This window comes from Cyprinus carpio, chromosome A18, assembly GCF_018340385.1.
Source record: "Cyprinus carpio isolate SPL01 chromosome A18, ASM1834038v1, whole genome shotgun sequence".
In the NCBI taxonomy this organism is placed as follows: domain Eukaryota; kingdom Metazoa; phylum Chordata; class Actinopteri; order Cypriniformes; family Cyprinidae; genus Cyprinus; species Cyprinus carpio.
In genome coordinates this window covers 11,266,610-11,288,023 of record NC_056589.1, presented here as the reverse complement: position 1 = coordinate 11,288,023, position 21,414 = coordinate 11,266,610, and the positions used below count along the sequence as shown (strand labels likewise).

Genomic DNA, 21,414 nt, shown 5'->3' with positions numbered 1-21,414 from the left:
TCCCTTTAAGAGCGAGTTGCGCTCGCGCCATGGCGGATTCGCAATTTTTAAGGTGCATAGACTGAACGCATCTCCATAGAGCAAACGGATCTGCTCATGCATGAGCAAATAGGTAGGCCAATTCTGATACATGCAATGACTATCCATTATGACATGTATGACATTTTTATATTTATTTAGCCTACAGAATAATATTATTTTACACTGTAATCCTTTAATTTATAATATTTAACATGTTTGTGTGCTGCTGCGTGTCCCTGTGTGTAATAAGCAAAGTGAACGTGCGTTGTGGACCCGCAGAGGCACATTTTCTACTAACGTGTTCTTTAAATAACAAAAAATAATAATATTGCGCCATTGACTTTAGACCAGGTTTGAGTTGGTCTTTGGCACAGTCTATTTTCAGTTCCTCACAATAGCAACTGTCACTCGTCCGTCATATTGACTCTCTCACTACACTGACTGTTACACGTCACCACGGACTACATTTCCCATGCACCATTGCACTAATCACAAGCTCACCTGAAACCAATCACACACAGCTGCTACCAATAACACACACTATATAAATCAGTCTCACACCACCATTCAACGCTGAGTATTGTTTGGTGTGTATCATTGCTATAGCTGATAGCGCTCTTATGGAGCCTGTTATAGTTTCTAGCCTTTTCTTAGTTTTGCCTTGTTTGTTTCCTTGTGTTCTGATCATTGCCTGTGTACTTTGGATTACCTCTCTTGTCTTGCCCTGTTCGGATACTGTTTGCCCCTGCCTGGACCTTTGCCTTGTACCTGGATAATCCCTCTGGTCTCGCCCTGTTGGATTACGTTTGCCGTCGAGTGACCCTCACTTGTGTACCGGACTGCTCTTTCCTTGTTTTCTACATACCAGTTTGCCATCGTCTGACCCATGCCTGTTTCTGACTACATCTTCTAAATAAAGCTTGCAAATGGATCCTCACGTCTCGCTTCTCATTCGCCCTGTAACAGCAATGCACCAACAATGCGCCTAAACACACCTCTTTTTAAGTCCAGCACGCTAATGCAATTGCTATTTAAACAACGCGCGTCTGACTGAAACTAGGAAAAACACTTGCGCCACATTGCACTGGGTGTATGATAGTATGATAAATATTTACATTTTAAATATTCAGTGGTGGAAAAGTGCACAAATTCCATATTTAAGTAAAAGTACAGGTACAACAACAAGTATATGTTGCCCAATAAATTGCTATTTAAGTAAAAATACAAAGTGTCTGGTTTTGAAAATACTTAAAGGGATCATATGATGCGATTAAAATTTTTCCTTTCTCTTTGGAGTGTTACAAGCTCTTGGTGAATAAAGAAGATCTGTAAAGTTGCAAAGACTAAAGTCTCAAATCCAAAGAGATATTCTTTATAAAAGTTAAGACTCATCCACACCCCCCTAAAACGGCTCGTTCTAACACGCCCCCACATCTCTATGTCACTATGTGGGAAGATTGGCATAACGCCGCCCAGATGTTCATGCAAAGAAAGAAAGCATACCTTTTATTCTCGTTGTAGTATTGTTGTTGCCGCTGCCATGTCGTATAGACGGTGTGTGTTTCACTGTGAATGCGAAACTACTTTGTTTGGCCTTCCAAAAGAGGACGACTTTGTCATGCCTGGAGCTGATCCATGCTGGTCGCTGAGGAAATACATCAACTTTGCACTGTGTTTAGCCGGATCGGCTTTCACCGTGGACGAAGCGGAGTCCAGCCCGGGGTCGTCACATGTGGTTGCTGCAAGCCCAACGGACGCTCCTTCGTAGAATCCGGAGGCCGCACCGTTCTCAAGCTGCCCGCCTCTGCTCACTCAAGCTGGTCTCCGCTCACTCTAGGCCGCGGCTTACCGAGGCCTCCAGCCTCCGCTGACTCAAGGCCACAATTTGTGACGCTGTTTCGTTGAGAAAGCGAAACTACTTAGTTTGGCCTTCCAAAACAGGACACGACTAGAAATCATGTTTATATCACATTTATAATGGGTTTTGTGTTTATGTCTCGTCGATCCGGCCAGACAGGGCATCACAATATGTTAAGGGGCGTAACATTTCTTTCACACGCTCGAGGTATTCGGACAATCACAATGCACTGGATAGCTGGCCAATCAGAACACACCTCGCTTTTCAGACCAATGAGCTTTGTAAAAATCGACGCGTTTCAGAAGGCGGGGCATAGAGGAGAAACAATAATGTACAGTATGTGGAAAATAATGTGTTTTCTGAACCTTAAACCACATAAACACATTTAATTACACCAAATACACAAAATAATGTTCTTTTTAGCAGCATCATATGACCCCTTTAAGTATTAAAAAGTAAAAAGCAAATTCAAATCTATTCACATCTCATAAAATGGAACTCAACCATACTCGAATGATCCCACTATTTATGTAAAGCTGGAGGTGAATGTAGAGCTGCTTTATAATTTAAATTTTTTATTATAATTGAAAGTTCTAATTATACTTTAAGTTTCTAATTCCTACATTTGGTGAAAATGTTTTGTATACTGCACATTTTGGAAAATGTAGTATCCATATTTTCCATGCAAAAATAATAATAATAACAATAAAAAATAGAACCTGCCTTTGTAACCAAAGCTATCCTACCACACGTATATAGTATTGATGCCCTCTACAGCAGAAATTGGTAGTATGCCATTATAAAACATACACAAGCACACATCAGGTTCAGACACAGCAGGTCAAATTAAAGATAAAGTTAACTAGCTTCTCTCTCTCTCTCTCTGTGTGTGTGTGTGTGTGTGTGTGTGTGTGTGAGAGAGAGAGAGAGAGAGAGAGAGAGAGAGAGTGAGAGATGTTGTGGAATGATACATTATAGAGGCTATAGGTTAGCAGGGGTGTCATGCACAATTTTTAAATGGGAAACAATCCTGCGTGCCCTATGTGAGCTAAGACATGGCCAAGGACATAGGTTTGGTTAAATAATAAATTAATTAATTAGGTTATTGTATTTTTTTTTTTTTTTATTTTTGTTTATGTCATGAATTAATCACCATGTATTTTTATTATTTTTTGATAGTTAATCCTTTCGTATTTTTCCCACAGGGGAAGAAAGTCATACAAGTTTCGAGTGCCATAGGGGTAAGCTGACAATGACAAATCTTCAGTTTAACACAAATGACCTGTGGAGTAAAGTGTCTTGATTGGACTGACCATATTTCACTACATATAAATGTGTAACTTGTACTGCATATTAGGCAAGAAATTTATGTTATCATATAAATTGATTATATTTTTCGAAGTGGCTTTCAACATTTACTTGAATCAATCAATTAGTCAATCAATCAGTCAACCAACCAATCAATCAATCAATCAATCAATCAATCAATCAATCAATCAATCAATCAAAACTATGTTCCATACAACAGAAATACATTTTGTTTACTGTCAAAGTAAGTTTTATAGTAATTTTTGCATGTTCATTTTTATAATTAATTGTCTCTTTCAGTTGTTTTTTAAAATAAGAAATAATTAGTTATTAATTAGTAATAAGTAAATGAATGAATGAAATGCATGAATAGTTATCTCCTGGTTAGCTTCTCACATGTACACACACTAATATGATGTATAATCCATCTGAATTTTTTTTTTTTATTTATTTATTTTTTTTTTTGTAGTCATCACAAAAGCGAAGTTGAAATTTTTGCTTCATCTTTTGACTTCTGACCTGACCACCTGCTCTCTGCAGTGCAGGTTAAGCCCACACATGTCAAAGTTCAGCCACAAATCTGCCCCATCCTGAAGACACTCATAAACCAACTGACCCTTGGCCTTCCTGTCCCTCCTGATCTTTTTTTAACCCGCTACATGTGAGAAATCGCAGGCTTATTATTTCTTTCTGTAAATCAATCATGCTTCTCACACAAGCACATCTTCACACTCATCTATGATTACATCTTTCTGAGTATGTCTTTATCTTTGAATCTAGGTATAACTTTCGTTTGTATGGCTTTAGAATGAGTTGGTATGGCAACAATCAATCGATTAATCAATCAACCACTAAAAAGTTTATTCAAGCGTGCTATTATTCGCAACCCTGGTCCATTGCAAATATGTTCTTGTGGTGATGTTTCTGCAACACAGATATTATGTACCTTATTTGATGTTTCATGGCAGTTTCAAAGTGAAATATCCGGTGAGTGGCACTAAAATGCTTTCAATACTTGACCATGGACACGTTTATTACATTGGTACAGGCATGTATTATGGCATTTGAGCTGTTTTGTCAAACTATAGTTTTACAGGATTCATACCAGAGCTCTTCACCTCGCAAGTGCAATGCCGTACCACGTGAGCGAGCAAACCTATACTGTGTTAGAAAACACATATGAAGCTATATGCTGTATGTCATGCTAACATTCAAAAGTATCAGTTACAGTATCAATAACTAAATGATCGACATCACATTTTTCCTTTTAGCAGCATGAAAAACAATGTTCAAATTGTTATGAAATTATATACACAAAATGAGCAAAGAACGCTCCCTTTAAAATCACTGGAACTGTCAATCCCTTCAGTTCAGTTTGAGCTCAGTGTTTTTGTTCCCTAACCAAAACCTTTGTAAGCTCATATTTACATTGTGTCTACACTGTTTTTGTTATATTGAGAACTCTGGACATCTGTCACTTTAAACTACAAATAATAAAACTTGAACTGACAATTAACAGATGACTTGTTTGTGAGCTCATATTTAATTTTTTCTACACTGTTTTTGTTATATTGAGAACTCTGGACATCTGTCACTTTAAATTTGAAATAATGGTTCATAAAGGCTTGATTTGATGTTTTTAAGATGACTTGTTTTCTTAAAACATTTCAGTTCATTGACATTGAGTCAGTTATAATAATAAATAATAAATAATATCAGACAGAATTAATATTTTCAGCAAGACAATGTTTTATGCCTTGATAATAAAGGATTATTTGCATTGCTTAAAGGATAAGCTTGTTGATTTTCAGTCAGCTTTATATGTGTCTGTGTATGTGTTGGTATTTGTAAATGAACAATGTGTGATTGCACCCAGATAACCCTGTTTATTTGTCAGCAAATTTGCAGTAGGTTTATTAAAGTGATGCAGAAGACGAATCCAAATCAGAAAATCAGAGAGAGGTAGTCTTGATAATAGGCAGTAATCCAGTAACTTGATAATTGCAGGCAAACAAAGCAAAAGAGCAATCCAGCAAATGATATCCAAAGAAACAGGCATAGCGATCATAACAAAAGATAAAAGATGGAAAACACTCAGTAAGTCAGTAGAAACTGGCAATATTTTGCAAGGTCTTGTGGCAGGAGCATGGCTACTGTTTCAGGTCTTGACAGTGGGTAAATTTACTATTATACTTTACGTGATGCTATGTTGTCCACAGTAGTGATGCTGATGGCCGGTATTCAAGGGACTGTGCAAATGTTGAGTTCTTGGACCAGATCTTGGTGAATTCAATTTTTTTGCTTGCCCTGAGTCCACTACCTCTGTAACCTTTGTAGTTTTTATCAGATGCAATCTCAACAGGCAGAGAAAAACTGTGGTGTAGTGGAAACTCAAAGTTTGTAGTATTTACTTTTAGTCTTGAACCTTTTAGACTCTTATTCTTGTGAGGATATGGTGCATTTTGATGACCAGGTTCACCACTATAGAAGCACAGTCCTTCATTTCATCAACGATGGCGTTCCTCTGTAGAAATACATGTGTAGCTATGTGATCTGCATGGATTCAGGGTATCAGGCATGTGTGGGCTTGAATTAAGATTGTAGTTTGCAAGATGGGGCAAGCTTTGGAGCTTTGGAGAGTTATGGAGTAAATGATCAATCTTGATAACTAGGCCTGTCACTATAATTATTATATCAACTTATTGCACAGTGTATGGAAATGACCACGATAAGTTATATTTTTGTTTGTATGCGTGTTTGTTTAAAAAAGAATAATATTAATAATGTCACCAAAATTTTAACTGAATGAGCTGCCTTGTCATCTCATCTGCTGTCTGTTTCTAAGGTGGAGGTGAAGCCCAGGCAGCTCCTCCACACATGCACAGAGCAACCGCAACAAGGGAAATGAGAATGTGATTACCTGCATCTGTCCTTCTTCAGGTTAAGTAACTTATTTATGGAAAAAAAAAATCAGAAGATAAAAGCAGTAGATACATCTTATTGTGGTATTGGAGCATTCCTGGCTCAACGCCATAGCAACCCAAAAATTTAACACACCACCCTCGCTCGCAATAAAAGTAAGACACAGCAGAACTCTGAACAGTATTCCACCCTGAGGAAATAAAATATCCACTCGATGACAATCCCTGAAACACGATAGCTACTAAATCACACAAAAATCAACACAAAGAAAGGGCTAGATAAACAACTTCTTGAAGAAGAAAAATATAAGGATTGATGGCACGGACATGACCTTTTGAGGCACCGATGATGTGACGCCTCATCGTTAAAGGCTGGGACACACCAAGCTGACAGTCAGCCATATTTTTGTGTGTATATTTTGTATATTTATGTGACGCAGCAACTTTTTCAGATTTCATTGAAGTTCGCCAAGTGTGTTCCAGGTTTAAAGCTGGCATGAAACGGAAGTTGCAATCGACTTTCCTTCCCTATTGTGATGTATATCCAAGTGAAATGGTTTCTCGAGCAAGAAAGAAATGTAGGGTGTGACTTTATTTTGTCCATCAGGAAATGCAAACTCATTGCTTACTCATTTGAGTGACAGGTTGCTGGGAAGAGGTTATTGTCCCATGCTCTTTGCAGTGCACACGTCATCAAAGAAAAGATGTTGTTGCAAGGGGGAGGGGATGTATTTGGATAAAAGATTATGAGAGAATATAAATAAAAAAATAAATAAAAATCTTGCTCGTGTGAATCATTTATAATGAGCACTGCAATATTCCATAAACTTTAATAATTGTTCATTTTAATAGTAACTTTAACATGTCAATGTGCTAATTCCAGGGAAGCTGTAATAGTGGGTAGGTCACAGTTAAGGATAATCAAGGATCAGGGGGCCTGGTCATTTTTCTGGAACTCCTTACTATAATCTAAAAAAAAAAGCTTACATCATTATGAGAACTTTTGTCAAATACTAATAAAAACATTAGTTCTGTTTACACAACCTTTACATAAGTTTTGCTAATGCCTTTGGGACATTTCCTATTAGTTGCAGTTTAGCTTCATGTGTATTAGGGGTCACAAGGAGTAGGGAATATTGAGCATTGACTCTGATGTGTTATTTAAAGAGCACCTTGTAACCCTGTGCAGGGCAAATGAGTTGCTTTAGACGACCCTCAGAGAATACTCTGCAGTGAGGGGTCGAGGGCGGGGGTCTTCGTGATGAATGGATAGGGGGAGCAAACCGATCGGGCAGGCATGCAGAGACTCAAGTTGTAGTAAGGGAGGTTGTTATAGCTGTCAGAGCACACAGCCAAAGAATGCAGCATGAAAAAGAGAAGTGGAGGAGATACACTTATAGATAATAAAAGCATGAGAAAGGAGGGGAGAGTGAACAAAGAGAGAGAGAATGAGTGTGGGGGAGGAGATATGTGTGCCGCTGGCTGAACAAGGAACCAATTAGATGATGTGCTCGAGCGAGCTGCAGGCAAAGCACTCGAACTGCCACATAGCTGCAGTAATTAGTGACCGCTGGTCAAAGGTCAAACACAACTGTACTGTACTTCAGGATGGGAAGGAGTTACACACTCAGAAATATTGAGGGAGTACAGTATACACAGACATCAAACACTGAGGTTTTGTTGATGCTGTAACAATTATTACTGTGTGTATGAGTGTGTGTGTGTGTGTGTGTGTTTAGGGGTAGAGGAAAAACAATAACAACAAAACAACAGATATCAATGGGAAGCCACCACCACCAAAACTGTGTCTGTGTGTTAGTTGATGGATTTGTTGAGTGATAAACTCTATCTCCAGTGTCATTATTTACTCACTTGTCTTGTTGCTCCACCTATACGAGTTTCTTTCTTGCAATCAATGCAAAATGAACATGCTGCTCTATTCCATACAATAAAAGTATACCATGACAAGGGGCTGCCAGTCTACAGAAATGAGTCAAAAAATAAAAGAGTTAATTCTTAGTCATCAGATTATCCATAAAACTCTGGGCTCTATGTGTTTGTGTGCAAGTTTACCTGCTGTGAGTGTAATTGCATTCTTTAACAGGTCTATTCCGTCTTTTTATTTTTAATGTGCTTTGGAGTGCCGTCGGCCAGGAGATGGAGTCTTATATCTGAGCTGACATATGGTAACATGGCTGTGTGCATTCGGAAAACATTTCATCTGTTTACAGACGCCGCATGTTTTTTAAGGCAAAGCGTGTGCGTTTGCGCATATGTGCGTGGATCAGAGTGAACTGCACATCGCTGGGTGTTGTGAACGTGTTATGGGAGTTTCAGTGTTTGTGTGCGCTTATATGTGTGTGAGGGTGTTTGGTGCCGCATATGTGTAAGAGCGTCCCGCTGCTTGGAAAGTCAGCTGCACGATTTGCCAGCTGGCACCATGCCCCATTGGCAGGCGGTTCGGTTAGAACAGCATGCCTGTCTTGATCAGGCCACCTGTCTTTGCTGTGAAGGCGTGTGGCGGAGCTCACTGAGGAGAGAGGAGGAGGAATCTGCTAAAGCAGCCTGAGAACAAAGAACTGGCGCTGGGCGCTGCCCTCCACAGCAGGACGAGACCCTCTCACAGGAGATCAGTGCTGGTTCAGAGAGGAAACGCTGCTGTGTTTTAACTAGAAATTGTGATTTCTTATGAATGAGTCTCAACATTTTTTGTTGTTGTTGTTTTTTTTTTTTTAAACCCAAACACATCTTTTTACTTCCTTAACCAAATGTAGTTCTTGATTTTCATGGTAGGCCCACATGATTTCTATTTATTTAGGTCACATTGGATCTAGTATACTATACTATTAAATGCAGGATGTGTTAGTATGCCCAAACGCCTGGCTGTGTCTAATGGGGATTTGTGTATTAGAAGCATTGATGGCTGCCTTTGTCATAAAGGGAAAAAAGTCAAAGCGTGTAGTTCTTGTCAGTGTGTCATTGTGTTAACAAGAACCTGCTTAATTATTCAGCGCTGCATGTGTCTCTAGAGTGAGACTGATTCAATAATGGAGAAGCCTGTCTTTGACCAACAGCACGTCATTCAAATAAGCACAGGAAATTAGATTTGGGTCAGCGCTCAGTTGGAGTGGATGTGAAAAAATACAGTTAGTATGGAAAGGGAATGAGAATCGGAGTTGTTGATGTTATTCACAATACAGCATGGCTTTGAGTGCCTTATTATATATTAAACTATTATCATAGTTTACCCCAAAATTCAAATTGTCATCATTTACTCACCCTCAAGTTATTCCAAACCTGTATGGATTTCTTTTTTCTGCTTAACACAAAAGAAGATATTTTGAAGATTGAGGGTAATCAACAACTTGAAGGTGAGCAAATGATGACAGAATTTTTGGGTGAACTATGACTTTAAGGAAATATTATAAAATACATATTGTAATACCACAATAATAATATACATTTTTAATGTCTTGTTTTCATGAAGATGTTATTTTATTAAGCAATTGCAACTGAATTAATATCAAGTAGCAATTCACAGTTAACATCTAACAAACTATTGGCTATTAAAAAGCCCTTTGATATGCACCACCACAGCTTTCAGTGGGAAATATTTTAACACAGGAAAGAAAACTACACTTGTCAAACCACTTCATCTTTGTTTTTAAAGGAATTGTTATGAATAGTCATTAAAATTGTCAACCATATAGGTTACATATAGGGATATAATATAAATATAGCTTTAACTCCACAGTAAAGGAAATAAATGAAAGCAAGAGCATGTAATTGAGGCATTCTTCTGGTTGACATCGGTGTGTGTGTGCCTCTGGGGGTCAGAGGTGACAGAATATTAAAGGCAGTTTCTGTCTAATTACGTTGGCTGAGTCTCATAGTTTTTATAGGCTTAAGGTTGACCTTTGACCTCCTCCTGACTGCAGAGTCAGTTTTCTATACCTCTTAACCCTGCACCACCTAAACACAGTGACCTGAAGACTGCAGCAGTTTAAAGTGTTAGAAGGTCACAGAAGTATTGATGTATGAGACCCCTTTTTTTATTTTCTTGCTGTCTTTTAAAGCCAAAATGACGTAAGTATGCAATAAATCTGCAACATGCAGAGTTAGGGACTGGGGTATCCATCATACATGACTACAGGACGATGTTGTACAGTTTTGTCAAAGTTTCTTGTATCAAAGGCCCCTGTGACCCTTATAATCAAATAGCTTATTTTACTACTGTATCTATATATATATATATATATATATAAAGATATTTTAGTTTATGTTGTTAGCATTTTATGTTGTTTCTAATGTTGTTGCTGTAGAGCTCAGAACTCTGTACTTTTTTCCCACAGGTAGAATTATCTCTTTCTCTAATTAATCTATAGCATTATCTTTTCATAAAACTTTTATGAAATTTTGAGATCAAAAACAAAAACTAAAAACTTAAAAATATCATGGAAAAGTTCATTTATTTCAGTAATTCAACTCAAATTGTGAAACTCATGTATTAAATAAATTCAGTGCACACAGACTGAAGTAGTTTAAATCTTTGGTTCTTTAATTGTGATGATTTTGGCTCACATTTAACAAAAACCCACCAATTCACTATCTGAATAAAGTAGTTTTAGTCTTTGGTTCTTTTAATTGTGAGGATCTCAACAAACTAGAATACTTCATAAGACTAATAAAAAATAAAGGAAAGTATGTTCATTTACTGTACATGTACTCAGTACTTGGTAGGGGCTCTCTTTGCTTTAATTACTGCCTCAATTCGGCGTGGCATGGAGGTGATCAGTTTGTGGCACTGCTGAGGTGGCATGTAAGCCCATGTTTCTTTGACAGTGGCCTTCAGCTCATCTGCATTTTTTGGTCTCTTGTTTCTCATTTTCCTCTTGATAATACCCCATAAATTCTCTATGGGGTTCAGGTCTGGTGAGTTTGCTGGCCAGTCAAGCACACCAACACCATGGTCATTTAACCAACTTCTGGGCAGTGTGGGCAAGTGCCAAATCCTGCTGGAAAATGAAATCAGCATCTTTAAAAATCTGGTCAGCAGAAGGAAGCATGAAGTGCTCCAAAATTTCTGGGTAAACGGGTCCAGTGACTTTGGTTTTCAAAAAACACAATTGACCAACACCAGCAGATGACATTGCACCCCAAATCATCACAGATTGTGGAAACTTAACACTGGACTTTAAGCAACTTGGGCTATGAGCTTCTCCACCCTTCCTCCAGACTCTAGGACCTTGGTTTCCAAATGAAATACAAAATTTGCTCTCATCTGAAAAGAGGACTTTGGACCAATGGGCAACAGTTCAGTTCTTCTTCTTCTTAGCTAAGACACCTCTGACATTGTCTGTGGTTCAGCAGTGACTTAACAAGAGGAATATGACAACTGTAGCCAAATTCCCTGACACATCTGTGTGTGGTGGCTCTTGATGCCTTGACCCCAGCCTCAGTCCATTACTTGTGAAGTTCACTCAGATTCTTGAATTGATTTTGCTTGACAAACCTTATAAGGCTTCTCTCGGTTGGTTGTGCATCTTTTTCTTTCACACTTTTTACCTTCCACTCAACTTTCTGTTAACATGCTTGGATACAGCACTCTATGAACAGCCAGCTTCTTTGTGGCTTACCCTCCTTGTGAAGGGTGTCAATGATTGTCTTCTGGACAACTGTCAGATCAGCAGTCTTCCTCATGATTGTGTAGCCTAGTGAACCAAACTGAGAGACAATTTTGAAGGCTCAGGAAACCTCTGCAGGTGTTTTGAGTTGATTAGCTTATTGGCATGGCACCATATTCTAATTTGTTGAGATATCGAATTGGTGGGTTTTTGTTAAATGTGAGCCAAAATCATCACAATTAAAAGAACCAAAGATTTAAACTCTTCAGTCTGTGTGCATTGAATTTATTTAATACATGAGTTTCACAATTTGAGTTGAATTACTGAAATAAATGAACTTTTCCACGACATTCTAATTTATTGAGATGCACCTGTATATACGTGACCCTGGACCACAAAACCAGTCATAAGGGTCAATTTTTCGAAATTATACATCATAATTTTGTTTATACAAATAAGCTTTCCATGGATGTATGGTTTGTTAGGATATGACAATATTTGGCCGAGATACAACTATTTGAAAATCTGGAATCTGAGGGTGCAAAAAAAAAATCTAAATATTGAGGAAAATCTCCTTTAAAGTTGTCCAAATGAAGTTCTTAGCAATGCATATTACTAATCAAAAATTAAGTTTAAATATATTTACAGTAGGAAATCTACAAAATAACTTCATGGAACATGATCTTTACTCAATATCGTAATGATTTTTGGCATAAAAGAAAAATCAATAATTTTGACCCATACAATGTATTTTTGGCTATTGCTACAAATATACCCCAGCGACTTAAGACTGGTTTTGTGGTCCAGGGTCACATATTTTCTTTTTTTATGATAATAACCCTGGGCAGGACTTTGGAAATTGAGACTCTATTAGGAATTGATTGGATGGTGGCCTCTGTATGACAGGTTGTTGAAGGGGAGGAGTTTAAAAATATGAGCACTTGGCAGCCGAAAAGGAAAGTCATTGCAGATTAATATGTTTATAGTCTTATTTCTTAAATCAAGAAGATAAAAAGGGCCAGTTTTGATTTCGTGTTGACTTTAAGATCGCAGACTTGTATGTGTACACGTGTGTGTGTGTGTGTGTGTGTGTGTGTGTGTGTGATGAGAGACAGCTTGTGTTGTGTTTCTCAGCATGCTGTTGAGATTTGTTACAGCTACAGACGCACATGTGCTTTAAGCCTGTGCTGTTGGAGGATAAAGGAAGTGTCTGTGAGCGAGCGGAAACCTGCGAACACAGCCACAGATCAGATGTCTCACTGCTCCGACTCCACAATAAAAGAGCTTGTGCTTTTGTTCTGCTGAAATCCAATTATAGCAGCTCTGCCACTGTGTTCTCATTCCTCATTGTCCAAACCCCCTAAATGCAGAATGCAACGCTGGATCCAGATAACTCAAATGAGTGGGCTCTGTTAGCAGTGAGCTGCCAGTATTTAGCACAGTGTACATTAACCCAGCAGAGTTCTCATGGGATTGCATGTATACCTAGACCTTATGAGTTTTTGAACGTGTTTTGTTGCAGAGGGGCTATGCTGCGACATATTCATGTAAAGAACAAGTAGCCATTTGTAGAAGCTCTTTTAGAAATTCTATTGACTGTAAAATGAGACTCATATTGAATATAGTTTTATTGACAGATTTACTTATTTTATACCTGCTGATGCTAAAATACTATTTCAGTGGAATCATCGAAGGTAAGGTCTTGTGCCCTTGCTTTCACAGATCTTCCGTTACCTGGACAGTGGAGCTCCATGCTGTCTGCCCTCTCATCAGAATATGATATTCAAGAAACATTTCACCCAGGATCAAACTATCTGAGAACACTCTCTGTCTGTTTTTCTATTTGAAGGTTGAAACTGCAGCAGAAAATAGATCTGTGTGAGAGAAGTAATGAGACGGAGTGTGTGTGTGTGTGTGTGTGTAGTCTGTGAGGCCCCTCTCTCAGTCTGCGCTGTCAGATGGAGGTAGATTTAGGATCTGACGGATCTTGGGGGAGGTGATGGGGTCACAGCGCAGTAGCCTCTGTCTCTCTGTGTACATTCTCATGCTGCTTTTGTCCTCTCGACCTTCTCAGCATTCACTCGCCCCTTCCATTTAACACCACACATCCATCAACACCCGCCTCCCTGGAGATCACCGTGGCAACCCTTTACATGGCAAGGGCAGAGGGCCCCTGGGGATGCTCTCTGGCGCCATGACAACAAGGGTTTCCTTGAGTCAGCCTGCTTATTCGTGTGATTTGAGTGTTGTAAAAGCAACAGTCCTAACAGGAAAACCAGATTATACACAAGTTAAAAACAACATGGCTCAGAGTAGTCCATTCCAAACGCATCCCTGAAATGACCAACATACTATTTCTAAAAGGTAAAAATGTGTACTGTAATTCAAATTATGTACATAATCTCTATGCATGGAATGGCATACAACATGTGGCATGTGTATACAGAGCACATTTTGTGGAATACTATGCAACACATTCAACTTCTTGGCTCATTTTTTGACATAACTGCAAGACATTTTTTTTTTTTTTTTTTTTTTTTTTTTTTGATGATGATTATTGGACACTACTCACTAAGTATCACATTACGCGTATTAAAGGTCATGTCACAATACCATAACATACTACAGTTTGTAATGTTAATCTTTGCATGATATAAACTATATCACAATGATTTTTAATACTTGTCCTGGAGGCCCACAGCACTGGACATTTTGTCTTCCTTATTTAACAATGATTAATTTTTTATTTTTATTTTTTTACATCAGCATATTTATTTAGGAGTGACTATTTGTGAAGTGTAAAAGAAAACATTCTGGTAACTTGAAGAATGGTATAGAGAGTTAAATCACTGGATTTAGCATTTGATATTGCAGTGCAAAGTGGCATTTATTTTAAATAAAAATTTTGAAAATATTAGTTGAAATATGTAGAAACCATGGGTGTCTAAGGGGTATGTAACAAATAACTGAAATTCTATTTGGTGAATGTGCTGGCACATCAACCGTGATGTACAGCTTTTGTTATTCAAACTCAAAACCGTGGCTATCTTCCTGGTTCTCCGAGGGCACCATTACTTAAACCGGTTGGGCTTTCGTACATGAACCAGTAGGTCCCAATAAGGCAACATCGAAATATGAAATTATATTTTGCATTTATTATTGTTTGTCACACATGATTGTATTATTTTCATGACAATTAGTTTTAGTTTTAGTCACTTTATTGTCCACAAGTGGAAATTTGTCTTTGGCTTCACCACACAAATACATTTAACATCATCACACAAATTACATAAAAGACAACAAGTAACACAATCACCTCTGCTCCCACTCAAATCCCAGTATTTAAAATTCTAATAGGAGTTGGCACAAGTGACATTTGATGAACATTTTTCCTTGCGTGAGGTTGCCTAAAACGCCTTTTTGATGGTAAAAGCTGAAATGTAATATTCAAAGGATGGGAACAATCTTCAATAATAACCTGTACTTTTTGTTTGACTCTTGTTTGATGGATTTCATTCAGGTGTCTTTGTGGTTGGCCTACAATTGCACTAGCAATTTTAACTGCTCGACACAATTTTTGCGTTTCTTTGACTGGCACTAGTCCATACCATATAGTCATTTTAAAACACACAACACTCTCAACAAGATTCTTATAGACCATCTCTAAAATATGTTGACTCACACCGAAATGTTGTAACCTCCTAATAAGATGTGATCTCTGCATTGCTTTTTAAAAAACATATTCAACATTTCCAGCAAATGTCAATTTACTATCAATAAATGTTCCTAAATATTTAAAACTTCCTACCGTCTCTATTTGATGTCCATCAAGTGGCTAAATAAAATCTAGTTTATTCCTACTGACCAATTCCTTGGTTTTGTTCACATTAATCTCCAGTGAACTCAATTTACACCAATTTTGATGCAAATTTATGTAACTATAATACAATGTGTTTCCCTCTGTTCCAGCTTTACTCAACCGGCCAACAAGTGCCCTGTTGTCCGCGTATTTAAATAAATTAAAATATGAATCCTTGATCTTAAATTCAGTTGTATACAACGAGAAAAGAAAGGGTGATAAAATAGTTCCTTGAGGAACTCCTGTATTTACGATGATTGTCTTTGACACCATATCATTAACAACTACTTTTTGAGGACGATTTAAAAGAAAGTCTTTAATCCACCAAATAAGATCACCATTTACTCCCAAATGAATTAATCTTTGCAAAAAAATATCGATCTGAATTGAATTAAAAGCTGAGCTGAAACCTATAAATAAAATCCTAATATAATTTGTAGTCTGCTTAATGTGTTCAGCTACAAAATCACACAAGGTTATTACAGCATCATCGGTGCCCCTCTTTCCCCTGTAGGCAAACTGAAGGGGGTCCAAATCTTTAACCACACTGTTCCAAATATGCCTTGTTAATACTCGTTCCATACTTCTACTCAACATAGATGTTAGAGCTATCGGTCTAAAATCTTTTAACTGATTGGCATTAGATATTTTGGGTACTGGAACAATCTTTGTTTCTTTCCATGAATTTGGAACCACCCTACAATTACAATTACAGAACAGAGGAAGCAGTTGTTGTTAAACTTATATCTATATAAATTCTCTCTCTCTCTCTCTCTCTCTCTCTCTCTCTATATATATATATATATATATATATATATATATGTATATGTAAGCAATGTCATTCTTGTCTTTGAATGACAGAAAGCCTATAGTTTAATAACAACTGCTTTCTGTGTCTGTTCTGTAATTACACATCTCTCCAGAGTGTGAGTGTGTGGCCCTCACAGCATCTCTGCCATCAGACGTACCATATGATACAGTGCAGTTGCTGCCCCTGAGACCACCCTGCTAATTAGCTGACACCCCCCCCCCAAAACCATCACCCACCCGCTGCTCTCAGCACTGCTCTTGAGTGCTCACCCTATGCCACAAACACTCATGCTCTGCATTCTCTGCCTATTTTACACTCTTTCCTTTTAAGTGTAGCCTCAACAGGCTGAGAATCCCCACAAAAAAACTACAGCACAGACCAACACTGCAAAATGTATGGTTTTAATGCATTGTAAAAGTACTGGTTCTGGAGACCTGCAGCACTGCACTTTGACCATGTTCACACTGCACCTGAATATGGTTGTCAGTCCTCTATTTGAGTACTTAATATGCCTATATTTATGCACAGTTCATTTTTTTTATGAAAATGTCAACCACATTTTTTAACCAAACTCATACCCCTAAATCAGAACCAGAGATAAACCTCACTCTCCTGCCCTTAACAGGTGCACTAGCAACTGATGCTATAGACTATGGGTTTTAGTGTCCTAGTAACCATGCTGGTTGATGTTGGTTGCTTGTTCATAAAGAGTTTAAGACATTGTAACGCTGCTGTGTCAACAGGACATTTTAAGACTCACACCTACAGTATTAAGTAAATGTGGGTCCATTGCAAACACAGAGAGTGTTACCATAGAAACAATGCATTTCTCCCTTATTTACAAACTTGGTTCATATCCTCAGCATATTAACAGACAACTTAATAAACTGAACTGAGTGTGACAGATGGGTTAAACTTGTCTTATCAAATCAATCAACATTCAGTCCAAAAACTTTCAAGCCATTTTCGGTTTATAAAATAGTTGCTGCATTTTGCCCTCGTTAAGTGGTATAGCTCCACTATTAGTCATTATACTTTTCTTACACATTACAGTACAATGTGGTCAAAGAAGTGTCTCTCTGTTTATTTTCTCATTCAAAGGTCTGTGCTAAACTCTTCTGTGAACTGTGAAAATAAATGTATTCTGCTTTCCTCTCCAATCTCCTCTACTAAAATAACTGCAGGGAGAGCCATTCAGCTCTCTGACCTGTTAATTAGCCCTGTAATTACAATGTGATCAGAGCAGCACAGCTCGAGTGCGTAATGGTGTGCTGCTTAAGTTTCACCAACAGAGTCTAGTTACTATTTTCCTGTTGTGTGAACAATGCAATATGTTTAGTGAATTAAAGGAATATTCCAAAATTGAGAATGATCAATTACTCATATACATTAACTCCACTGTAACTTTTAAATATCACTTGAACATTCAAACTTTAAGCATGGCAATAAGAGATCAGTGACATGGGAAGATGTCAAACATGAGTGTGTTCCTTACATAAAGCCATTGTATGAATACTCTTGAAGATTTGGAATATAGTTCACCAGTCATGGAGCATTATAATTGTTTTACAGTATGGTTTATTTTTGGTAGCTTGTCCACTCCCTGTCCTCTTTCATTTTATGGAAGACAGCACTGCATTCGCATGCTGATATAAATGGAAATCCGTACAAAAATATCATAACAATGTTTACTATAAAATTGAATCTACAACAACACATTAAAAATATGTGTTAGCTGAGTTCAGCTTTCAGTCTGAATTAATGGTGATGCTGCAGAATAATACAATGAAGAAAAAATGAATAGACAACACATATTTATATTGTGATGTCCTGGCTAATTTGAAATGAGGTTTTATCAAAATCTTAGCAAAGGCGAGCCAAATTTGTCCATCACAGGATACAGTATACAGAAACGTTTACAACCATAACTCAATTTCAACAAAATGTGCACAGCACTATAGCCGCCCTTTCCCTTTTTCTAGCTCTTTTTTGTCTGTCTCTCTCTAATTCTTTCCCATATTTCTTTCTCTCTCTTTGCCCATCCACTGCTTCCATTGGGAAGTGTGATTTGTCAGGGCAGTAGCCTAGTGTTTAAAACCAATTAAGCCTTTACAAACGAGTATTAATCATCAGGGCCAAGGCCGATCAAAGGCAGGCGTCCCACATCCAGAGGTATAGATTTCCATTCGCAAGAGGGATAGAGGCCAGTGCGTGTCTCTCTGTGGGCAGATCACCTCCTGTTCCAGAAGCAGATAATTTGTTTTCAATGGGTCTAGATCAATGGGCCTGACTGTTCTAGGAACAGAGGGGACACTGCATTGGTAATTGGACAGAGTAAATTGCAGTATTTGTGAGAATCCAAACAGGTGACGTCAGATGGCCCCCTGCCTGACTTCCATTTTGTGTGCATGTGTGTGTGTTTGCCTCAGCCCTTTTCATAAAACTGACTGAAGATGTGATGCATGTCCTATTGGCTTGATTTTAAAAGTTCCAATATTGTTGTTTTAAAGCTTTCTATTTATCAGCCTGTAAATGAGACTACTGTGATCAAAATATACATTGCCAGTACATCACAGCCATCGCTCTATGTCTGTAGTCATGACAACGCCTCCAGCAGAAGACACAAGCCGCTCTCCTCTCCCTATCTGTCTATTTGCCTCATCATCTGCATTAAAGGCTCTGTTAAAGGTGGGATGGGCAGCCGTCACAGTTAATTTGCCGATTACTTTGTAACAAGCAGGCACACTGCTCCCAGAGGACCTACAATCTACACACTGCTCTTCTGACTTACTTCGGTCCTGCTGCTTGACTGTAATCCTTTACATCTAAAGAAGCTGCACCTGGCTTTCATGTATTTTAAATATGAACTGTTTTAACTCAGATTTTGTAATGCTAAAAAAATTTATCTCTGTTCCAAAATCTAGTGAGCAGCCAACCTAGACAGGCATCATAGGCAACAATATGAGTTAGCATCACATACATACAGTAAATACTAGAATGTATTGCAAGCTTGGTGAACAAATAAGAATGAATATACATAGTTAGTGCCAAACTCTCTTAACCCTTAGAGATTTAACCATAATTTTGGTGGTTATTTTCTCCTTGATAACCCCGAGAAAAGAACTTAAATTACACTTTCAGTTTTTTCGTACAATAAGTGCAATACATCAATCGATACTGTAAAGGGTCTACTTTTTTTGATACAGATATATTTGTATATTTTAACAACAAAACTTTGTTGCACTTATAAAATAAAGATAAACAAACAAATAGAGTGCAGTCTGCAGCCTTTGTCTCGCTGATTTCAGATACAAATGCGTCATTAAATGAACTGTAACTCAGTGAATACTCAACGAAGAGACATGAGAGAGATATCTATAGAAAGCTGACATGTCTACTTTTAAAACTAAACAAGTGCTGCTGAAAACAAATATTCTTAAAGTAGGAATCCATATTCACGCGATTCCTATTTTTCACGTTCTTTCATTATCTTCTAAATGCGAGTACCACGCCCCCCGACGCCGAGCGCGCTTTTGAGATTCAAATGTTTCACTGAAGCGCACTTGAATGGCGGGCCTGTTTTTGAATAACGCCCACACACAACAGAAGACCGACAGACAACGCAGCGAGACTGTTCTTCACGTTTTTATTATTTTACTGTTTGCTTCGCGTGAGGCTAAGACATAACACCCCAAACAATGTGATGTGGTTGAATTTGAGATTTGGATTGCCTCAGAAAAAAGAATGAAGCTCTTCGCAGAGATCAGAAATGAGGCCAGTAAGTCCTTTAATTTGTTTATATGAGTTACTACTTGTATAGTTTTTCACATTAACGTCGTATCCATTTTACTAGTTAGACTTTTTTCCAAAGACTTTTTGTCAAACTATAATTCCTGAGAATGTAGAATCAAGTGCAATATTATGAAGTTTCAATAAACAATATACACTACTATACCATTCTTGATGTTTAAATAACTGGCCAATAAATGTTAAATGTAACAAATGTAACAATTCATTGCTTAATTTCAATTTATCCCCCTGTTAAAAAGCCGAAAAAAAATATTCTCCTCTTTTCAAGATAATAATAATAATAATTAATCATAATAATGATAATAATTCAATAAATGTTTTTTTTGTAGAAAAATGGATACTGAAGGATTGTGATGACCAGTAAAGAGAGCAAAAAATTCAGTTTGAAAGCAGCTTTGATTTTTCCTAATAAACCTGTTTGGAAACTGCACTCACAGTGAATATATTAAAATTATGTTGTGGATAATTTTTAATATATTCTAAATAAAACTACAAAATAAAATTATATAGATTTATTTGGTCCTCACATTTTCTTGTAACACATCTCTCTTGACACAGCGGACTGAATGGCTCATTATGCCGCTCCAGCGTCCTTCTCAAAGTTCATGCCGATGACGCCTACTCGTATACTTTTACCAACAAAAAGTGTCTCTTAGAAAATTTAAATCCATTTATTGTTTTCATAAGTGTATAAACAAGATGATTTTCACATCATTTAGAAAAAAAAATTCTAGGCCGTAGGCTACAAGCTCCAGTTCTCACAAATATCTTTCAATTTCTGTAGGTGTTTTATGGCCCCTTATTCAAGTGATTGTAATTTTTTAGTTTCTTACTAACCACCATAACATTTTTTTTCTCAAAAAATCAATCTGTACATACACTGCCACATTATTATGCCTAGTTTTTGTGCTGATTACAGTGAGATTCGACTTTTAATTTAGATATTTATAAGAAACTGAAAAAAGCACAAATGTCAGGGCATGACAAAACTTCTCCAGGCCCCAAAAATACCCTTAGACTCCAGAGGGTTAAAATCAATTATCTGTTGTTTCCTTTGCATTTCAAATGAGGACTGTTTTATGTGTGGCACCAATTAAGAGCATTCCATAGTATTCCATATTAAAGTGGTGACCAAAATATTAAGGACATTTTTTTATTTTGTTGTTTTTTTTTATTAAAATTTTTTGTTTGGTGTTAATTGC

At 37.5% G+C, this 21,414-nt stretch overlaps 1 protein-coding gene across 3 annotated transcripts in view; it reads left to right on the top strand.

Moving 5' to 3' along the window:
* Positions 1-21,414, top strand: part of gse1b (Gse1 coiled-coil protein b) — a 212,204-nt gene that overhangs the window by 89,579 nt on the left and 101,211 nt on the right. For 2 of the 3 annotated variants that reach the window (XM_042774993.1, XM_042774995.1), the window contains exon 3: positions 3,085-3,120. The exons of the other annotated variant lie outside the window; for it this stretch is intronic. In XM_042774993.1, the coding sequence (XP_042630927.1) occupies positions 3,085-3,120 (36 nt within the window). The remainder of the gene's footprint in view (positions 1-3,084; positions 3,121-21,414) is intronic. 3 annotated transcript variants of the gene reach the window in all.